Here is a 9,612-nt window from a genome sequence, read left to right as displayed (position 1 = left end):
TTTAAGGGCTTCAGAGTTTCCTCAAGCTCCTTCTTGTGTTGTGGTGCAGCTTCATCGATGGGTCTGAATCTGTGGTTGGTGTGTTTTTCTGAATCTCTGCAGACGACACACACTGACTGCTGATGGTCCAGACAGAAGAGTTTGAGTTTCTCAGAGTGCAGACTGCAGAGAGCCTCTGAAGCTCTCTGATCTCTGTCCTGTAAGAAGGACTCACACAGGTTCTTTAACACCAGGTTACACGGTGGTTCATCCTTTGAAGATCTTCTCTTACAAACTGGACACTCATGTGTTGGTTTCTGTCTCCACCAGCTCTTCAGACAGTCTTTACAGAAGCTGTGGCTACATGACAGAAGAACAGGATCTCTAAAGACCTCATGACAGACCGGACAGCAGAGATCCTCCTCTGATCTGGAAGCCATTTAGTCTCTGAGTGAAGCTGAAAACACAGCAGACAGAAAGTACAGTCAGTCATGGCTCCCCTCCCTCCTCTACTAACTTCACTGACATTTACTTTCAGTGTGACTCCAGTTTTTAGTCAAACTCACCTTCAGTGTGTGGAGAGTCAGCAGGTTGAAGCAGCAGAGTTCTAATTTTCCACTTTTCTCTCCTGTAGCTGTACTCACTCAGAGGAAGTTGTTAGTTTGGTCTGAAGGTGAATCTGATGCTCTGTTTCTCAGTCTGTGTGTCTCTTTAGAGACCAACAATAAACTGTTTCCTGATTTGTCTCAGGTGAGTCAGGTGAGGGGCGGAGCTTTGTCAGATCTCTTCTGATAAATGTTGTAGCTTCACAGTAACACAGGGTGTGTTTCATACCTGTGTTCACACATAAACAAACCATCAAGTTTAATGACAGCAGATTAACAGGTTTGACCTGATTTAATCTGTACAGTACAGAACATCATGACCTGCATGAAGCTTATAAAATAAACTCTCATTCAGAGGAGAAGTTCTGTTCAGCTGTTAGTGTGAAAACTTTACAGGAACTATAGAAACACAAAGGAGTGAATATTGTTCTGGGTTATTTAAGTTGTGACATATTACTGAGAGCTGTAACAAGATAAGTAAAACCTGCTATGAGAAAAGTCACCTGTTTTAAATAAAAATATCTTTCATTAAATCTCTTCAAGTGGTGGAAGAAGTATTCAGATCATTTACTGAAGTAAAAGTCCTGCAATACAAAACTCAACCAGTATTTGTCCTCATACACTAACAGTCAGTGTGTTAAAGTTTGGAGATGAGCAGCTTTGTGGTGAATAAACCTGCATGAAACCTTTTTAACTGCTTATCATCATGTTGTTTCTTTTTAAATGACTGATAATATGAATCAGTATTCAGTTCAGACCACAGCATGAAACCTTCCTGCAGGTTGTGGCTCAGTGTCTCCATCTAGTGGCCAAAACGTGTCACAGTGTTTTTCTGATTGCTTTGCTTCTGTTTGAAACTATCCCTGCACACTGACCACAAAACCTCACACCACACAGACAAAACATGATTTATCTCTTATAAAACAGTTTTAACCCTTTACATACTGCTCATATTCTGACTCATAATTCATCTTTACACCAATTCACTTTCATAAATTCCCCATCAGTCACTAATACATGTTGATTAAAAGACATTCACAACTACTATGTTTTATTTTTCAGCCTGTTAATTATTTATTGTTTTTTTTGCACTTTTAAGGATTGTATTTCAATGTTGTTGTACTTGTACAATAACAATAAAGACTTATTCTATTGTATTCATATTTAAGACTCTTCAAAAATTGTGTTTTAGCATCAATACAGTCACACAAACCATCATTTGAATAAGCGCACAAAGCAGCAACTACACTGTAAACATAAAGAAGATGGGACAACTTTAAAGAATGAAGTAACTAGTTGCACAGCTTTTTTGAGTTTGCTCAACTTTTAGAACAATTGTTGACCAAGTGTAAAATGTTCCATTATTATTTAGTTGACACAACGTGCACCCAGCTCAAAATGTTGAGATGTGGTTCAACAATGTTAGATACATTTCAGGAGATATCTGAAAAGCCACACAAGTATTCAGACTTTCACTTGTTGCACACTTAATTTAAATGAATAAAATTGGCACCAATAATGTTTCCCTCAATAGTCTAAGATGTGTTTTCACTTTGTCAGTACGGATTATTGAGTGTAGATTAATGGAGAAAATGACTTGAATTTTATTTATTAAAAATTAAACTTAACACTATAATATTATAAAGTATGTAATAGAGGAACGGGTCTGAATACTTTATGAAGTGACTGTTTATAGTTAAATATCACTGGATGGATTTTGACATCATAGCAGGAAACTGACTGGTGTATTATTGACTGAGCATCAGGTTCTGGTTCTGGTTCTGAGGGTTCTTCCTGTTTAAAGGGAGTTTTTTCTCTCCACTGTCACCAAGTGCTGCTCATGTGTGAATGTTGGGTCTCTTTAAATGAAACCTGAAGAGTTCGGTTTAGACCTGCTCTATGTGGAAAGAGACCTGAGATGACTTTGTTGTGATTTGGAGCTATACAAGTAAAGATTGATTGATTGATTGGTTGATTGGTTGATTGATTGATTGATTGATTGATTGATTGATTGAGAGCATCCCACTGAACTGAGGCCTACTATTGTATGTGCTGGTTCACTGTTACTCAGGACCTGAATGATAAAGACTGGCCACAGTGTGAGGTTTAAAATCAGCTGTTATGTCAGACTTGCTTAAACATCGTCCGTACTGTCCACAGATCAGTTAACCTGACAGGTCTGTAATACACAGGGATGTCTGCATGGAAACATATTCACTTAAAGATAGTTTCACAAAGGTAAACCACTACATGGTTGTGATTGTGAGAAGAAGGCAGCAGAGAGACAATGAGAGGAATAATCCCCAACATGGTGAGGCTTACGGTCAGCTCACACTATGGATTAATAAACATTTATCACTGTTACAATCAGAAGTAGTTTAATTGATAAATGATGAAATCTTGACTCCACTATCTGAGGCTCAGCAACCATTACAAACAGGTCAAAGATGATGAGTGAGAAATACTTTAAGATGCTTTGTTTAATATCAGGCAAATACACTCACTAAGGATATTTCTGTCCTCTATAATTACATTTTATTTGCATGATAATAATATAACACTAAATACAACTAAAGCCATCATACATTCCTGAGAGAATATGAGACGTCCTATACAACTGTCTAACCTGCTCACTGGGAACCACCAGTTTCATCTTAAGACATAAATGAGCTGAAATTATTTAAAATAAAGTTTTGACATGTTAATATTAAAAGAGTCTGACAGACACACAGCAGCTCCTCCCCTCAACACACACACTAGATTTACTGATTCAGTTAAAGGTTAAAAAAAACACAACAAAACAGAAGAAACAAACAAAACGTTTCATATTTATGTTTATTAAACTGAATATGTGAAATTCATGAAGGTGAAAGGAAACATTAACACTATTAACTGAGTGTACATTATAAAACTTTACAGTAAATAAATAACTGGGTCATCTTATATGTCTTCATCTACTTCTTCATTAAAACATTTAATATTACTGTTAGCTACCTTTAGCCATATGTCCGTTTGTATTTACTCTGAAATAACGCTTCTTCTCCTCGCTCTGCTCACACAAACCTGACAGCACATATAATGTTCACTCAGAGAAAACTTCAGCATTAATGTTGGTGACATTTTATAGTCTAATAAAGTGTTAATGTTTATATTAGTCACTTAAGTTAGCACCGTGCTGCTCCTGCTGTCTATCCGTGTAACTGTCACAAAATAACGGCCGCGGTGCAGGGCGTCGCTGATTGGTCGGCACTCGGCGTCGCTGATTGGTCAGCACGCAGCGTCGCTGATTGGTCGGCACTCGCCGTCGCTGATTGGTCGGCACGCGGCCAATGACTCGGCTGTTGCTGGGCAGATGTCGAGGTAGAAACTAGCTAAACCCAGACCCGGCTAATCCAAGCTAAACTAGAGTAGAGAATATATAAATATAACGCCAGACTCAATTAAAACAGACACATGAACATTACAGCTCAATGAAGAAGCTCGTTCTTCTAAGGAAATATATTTAAAATAGTAATTACTTACCGGCAAAGTACCTTGGAAACGGTTGCTCCAACTTCTTCACTGTTTATGTTAAATCTAGGTAGCAGGAAAAATATGTAAAAATACCACGGCATGTATGTATTATAATAGCTCCTATAATACATACATGCACTGTATTAATGTTAGCGAACAACTTTGGATTTTGAAAATGCTTAAATAACATCAAAAAACTATTTATATTGTAAAAAGACTAAAGACATTATTTGTTTGCTGTCGTTTATTCTGTATTTCTTTAGATGTAAAAGCAAGTCAGCACAATGCAGTGTAGGTAAATAGCTCAACTTAAATCTATGCATTCACTCAGTATGTTTCTTCCAATATTTTAACTACACAATATAACATGTTGTCTCAACTAATTCAGTTACAAAAAGTTGGCCCAACAATATAAACTTAATCAGGTCAACATTAATCAAGCTGATGTTCTTACAGTGAAGCATGAATTAAATGTACAAACAGCTCTTCTATAGATAAAATAGTGCTTCAATAATTATTCTTCTCTGGTGAACAGGGAAGCCATTTTTATTTCTATACAGAAAACCAAGTATTGGTACCAATAAGTGTGATAATGTGATGCTTAAAATTGAGATTATTTTCCACTCAGGGGCCAAGGTATTTACAGTATACTCTATGCATGCGCCATTACAAGAAATAATATAACAGGATTCAGTCAGAGTATGCTTAGTGTCTGTGTTTAAAACTAACTTATTTGTGTGTTAATTGAAGTTGGAGTGAATCAAATGAGGATTGCAGACGTTCAGTGGCTGACTGGGGAGCGGTTAAAGTACAATGTAAAACTGTGTCAACTGCATAAAGGTGGAATTTACAGGATTCAGAAGAGACGACAATATCATACACATTATTTTGCACATTTGAAAGATGCAAACCTCAGTGCGCTGCGTCAGTAGATCAGCTGCACATGTTTTGGGGGTGATGTCAAGTTTGCAATCTTTTTTAAACACACAAACCTTTAGTAAATGAGGCCATTTGTGTCTTACAGGAACAGTTTCATCTCCACAGTGCATTATAGACCTATTATAAGTGATTGGTTAAAATAAAAATACATAAATCAAAAAGAACGTCCTTGGAGAATTTGACTCCATAAGCATGAACACAGCCCAAAATTATCAAGAAAATAAAACATGAAAAGCCAAAAAGTAGTAATAGTAGTAGTAGTGAGACACAAAGGGTTAATATCTGTAAGTCTGTAAACTCTTAGTTTAAGCTCCTCAGGTGAGTAAGGAGACATTCAGACAGAAGCTCTTTCTCCTAAAAATCGCTCATATACGACTCAACTGCTAATCTGTTTTGTTAGAGACGTAAAGCTGCTGAATCCCGTTTTCAGAGACAACGTTCCTGGTTCATGTCTGATGTTGCAGTAAAATATTTTATTGATTTCAAACACAGAATTTACCTGATATAGTTTATATCTGCAGATGGACTTTAAACATACATAAAACTCAACAACATGTGCTTCCACACTAAAAGTCACTGTGTTAAAGTTTGAGAAATAAAGCACCAACACAACATCAGGTTAACTTTGACAATCTGTTATTTTGAGCCAATGTTACAACAAGATTGAACTAAAAACTGTCACAAATGTTTAGTTTCTTGTACAAAATGATGCAGATGACATGAAACAGATCCACAAACCCTAACCCTAACCCATAACCAACAAATACCAAACTATCTGAACCAATGTACAACAATTACAAGTTAATACATCAAAACTTGATTTAATATCAGTATTTTACATGTAGAGTATATTTATATATTCATCATCATCATCATCATCATCATCATCATCATCATCATCATCATCATCATCATCATCATCATCATCATCAGTCTACTGTCACAGAGATCTTCAGTGGAGAAATCTTCAGTGGGGGTTTACTGTAATTGTAAATGAATGGAAACAGTGTGTCAGTGAAAGTGTGTGTGAAGGTGTGTATGTGTGTGTTAGTATCAGGATCAGAGAAAGACAGATTTCCTCTGTTCCAGTCCAGATTTACTCTGATCCTCTGGAGCTTCTTCACTGGGAGATCAGTGGAGGGAGCTGGTGGTGAATATGCTGAGTATTTATCATTATAGAACCATATTGTCCATGATCCAGACTGTATGCCTCCCTTCCTCTGACCAGACTCTGATAACACACCCAGTGACCAGTTTTTATTGTCTCCAACCTCGACATCCCAGCTGTGAGTCCCTGAGTTAAAGCCCTCAGAGCCCAGGACAGAAAAGCCAAACCTCTCTGGATTATGAGGAAGCTGCTGTCTCCTTCCTCCATATCTCACACTGGTCAGATCTTCAGACAGGATGAGTTCTGGATGAGCAGTGTTTGGATCCAGAATGACAGGAGTGTAGGAGACCATCTCCTTCATGTTGTTCCAGATGTTGAAGGTCAGGTTGCCCAGGTGTTTGGCCTGGTCTATCAGAGCTCCTGAGGGCAGCTGTGGATCATCCAGCAGGGGGCAGCGCTGGACTCTTTCCACTGCAGCCTTGTAGTTGTTCAGGAATGAGACGTCTTCAGCTCTCAGCTCCTCCTCTGTGGCTCTGACTGTGTGTGAAAGAGCTGCTATCTCTCTGCTCAGAGCCTCCATCTTCTCCTTCATCATCTGACTCTTCTGCTCCTCTTCCTCCCTCAGAGCAGCCATCCTGGCCTCCTCTTCCTCTTCTAGAAACTGGTGAAGCTTCTTAAACTGCTCCTTAATCTGCCTCTCTGTGTGTTGGGCCTGGACCTTAATGTGTTTTGCTGTTTGATCAAACTTCACTTTAACTTCTTCACAAACCTTTAACTTCTTCTTTAAGGACTTCAGAGTTTCCTCAAGTTCCTTCTTGTGTTGTGGTGCAGCTTCATCGATGGGTCTGAATCTGTGGTTGGTGTGTTTTTCTGAATCTCTGCAGACGACACACACTGGCTGCTGATGGTCCAGACAGAAGAGTTTGAGTTTCTCAGAGTGCAGACTGCAGAGAGCCTCTGAAGCTCTCTGATCTCTGTCCTGTAAGAAGGACTCACACAGGTTCTTTAACACCAGGTTACAAGGTGGATCAGTCCTTGAAGATCTTCTCTTACAAACTGGACACTCACGTGTTGGTTTCTGTCTCCACCAGCTCTTCAGACAGGCTTTACAGAAGCTGTGGCTACATGACAGAACAACAGGATCTCTAAAGACCTCACGACAGACCGGACAGCAAAAATCCTCCTCTGATCTGGAAGCCATTTAGTCTCTGAGTGAAGCTGAAAACACAGCAGACAGAAAGTACAGTCAGTCATGGCTCCCCTCCCTCCTCTACTAACTTCACTGACATTTACTTTCAGTGTGACTCCAGTTTTTAGTCAAACTCACCTTCAGTGTGTGGAGAGTCAGCAGGTTGAAGCAGCAGAGTTCTAGTTTTCCACTTTTCTCTCCTGTAGCTGTACTCACTCAGAGGAAGTTGTTAGTTTGGTCTGAAGGTGAATCTGATGCTCTGTTTTTCAGTCTGTGCGTCTCTTTAGAGACCAACAATAAACTGTTTCCTGGTTTGTCTCAGGTGAGTCAGGTGAGGGGCGGAGCTTTGTCAGATCTCTTCTGATAAATGTTGTAGCTTCACAGTAACACAGGGTGTGTTTCATTCCTGCACTCAAACATAAACAAACCATCAAGTTTAATGACAGCAGTCTAACAGGTTTTACCTGATTTAATCAGTACAGTACAGAACATCCTGACCTGCATGAAGCTTATAAAATAAATTCTCATTCAGAGGAGAAGTTCTGTTCAGCTGTTAGTGTGAAAACTTTACAGGAACACAAAGGAGTGAATATTGTTGTGTGTGATCTATTATCTCATATTACTGAGAGCTGTAACACCAAGATAAGTAAAACCTGCTATGAGAAAAGTCACCAGGTTTAAATAAAAATATCTTTCATTAAATCTCTTCAAGTGGTGGAAGAAGTATTCAGATCATTTACTGCAGTAAAAGTCCTGCAATACAAAACTCAACCAAAAACAGTCAGTGTGTTAAAGTTTGGAGATGAGCAGCTTTGTGGTGAATAAACCTGCATGAAACCTTTTTAACTGCTTATCATCATGTTGTTTCTTTTTAAATGACTGATAATATGAATCAGTATTCAGTTCAGACCACAGCATGAAACCTTCCTGCAGGTTGTGGCTCAGTGTCTCCATCTAGTGGCCAAAACGTGTCACAGTGTTATTCTGATTGCTTTGCTTCTGTTTGAAACTATCCCTGCACACTGACCACAAAACCTCACACCACACAGACAAAACATGATTTATGTCTTATAAAACAGTTTTAACCCTTTACATACTGCTCATATTCTGACTCATAATTCATCTTTACACCAATTCACTTTCATAAATTCCCCATCAGTCACTAATAAATGTTGATTAAAAGACATTCACAACTACTATGTTTTATTTTTCAGCCTGTTAATTATTTATTGTTTTTCTTGCACTTTTAAGGATTGTATTTCAATGTTGTTGTACTTGTACAATAACAATAAAGACTTATTCTATTGTATTCATATTTAAGACTCTTCAAAAATAGTGTTTTAGCATCAATACAGTCACACAAACCATCATTTGAATAAGCGCACAAAGCAGCAACTACACTGTAAACATAAAGAAGATGGGACAACTTTAAAGAATGAAGTAACTAGTTGCACAGCTTTTTTGAGTTTGCTCAACTTTTAGAACAATTGTTGACCAAGTGTAAAATGTTCCATTATTATTTAGTTGACACAACGTGCACCAAGCTCAAAATGTTGAGATGTGGTTCAACAATGTTAGATACATTTCAGGAGATATCTGAAAAGCCACACAAGTATTCAGACTTTCACTTGTTGCACACTTAATTTAAATGAATAAAATTGGCACCAATAATGTTTCCCTCAATAGTCTAAGATGTGTTTTCACTTTGTCAGTACGGATTATTGAGTGTAGATTAATGGAGAAAATGACTTGAATTTTATTTATTAAAAATTAAACTTACATTATAACATTATAAAGTATGTAATAGAGGAACGAGTCTGAATACTTTATGAAGTGACTGTTTATAGTTAAATATCACTGGATGGATTTTGACATCATAGCAGGAAACTGACTAGTGTATTATTGATCGAGCATCAGGTTCTGGTTCTGGTTCTGAGGGTTCTTCCTGTTTAAAGGGAGTTTTTTCTCTCCATTGTCACCAAGTGCTGCTCATGTGTGAATGTTGGGTCTGTTTAAATTAAACCTGAAGAGTTCGGTTTAGACCTGCTCTATGTGGAAAGAGACCTGAGATGACTTTGTTGTGATTTGGAGCTATACAAGTAAAGATTGATTGATTCATTGAATGATTGATTGATTGATTGATTGATTGATTGAGAGCATCCCACTGAACTGAGGCCTGCTATTGTATGTGCTGGTTCACTGTTACTCAGGACCTAAATGATAAAGACTGGCCACAGTGTGAGGTTTAAAATCAGCTGTTATATCAGACTTGCTTAAAC

General features: G+C 37.9%; 2 protein-coding genes across 2 annotated transcripts in view; both read right to left on the bottom strand.

Annotated features, from left to right (window-relative positions):
* LOC133977514 (nuclear factor 7, ovary-like) overlaps window positions 1–440 on the bottom strand; it is a 1,404-nt gene extending 964 nt beyond the window's left edge. The window contains exon 1 of the mRNA XM_062415696.1: window positions 1–440. This exon is cut by the window's left edge and continues 964 nt beyond it. Coding sequence (XP_062271680.1) covers window positions 1–419 — 419 coding nt within the window. The 5' untranslated portion in view covers window positions 420–440.
* Window positions 441–5,965: 5,525 nt separating this feature from the next.
* Window positions 5,966–7,366, bottom strand: LOC133977497 (zinc-binding protein A33-like). Its single transcript, XM_062415676.1, has one exon. The coding sequence runs from the start codon at window positions 7,343–7,345 to the stop codon at window positions 5,966–5,968; it is 1,380 nt and encodes a 459-aa protein (XP_062271660.1). The 5' UTR covers window positions 7,346–7,366.
* Between the last annotated feature and the right edge of the window lie 2,246 nt (window positions 7,367–9,612).

Source organism: Scomber scombrus, chromosome 3 (assembly GCF_963691925.1).
Source record: "Scomber scombrus chromosome 3, fScoSco1.1, whole genome shotgun sequence".
Taxonomy (NCBI): domain Eukaryota; kingdom Metazoa; phylum Chordata; class Actinopteri; order Scombriformes; family Scombridae; genus Scomber; species Scomber scombrus.
Note: the sequence above shows the minus strand (reverse complement) of the source record. Positions and strands in the feature narration are given on the sequence as shown.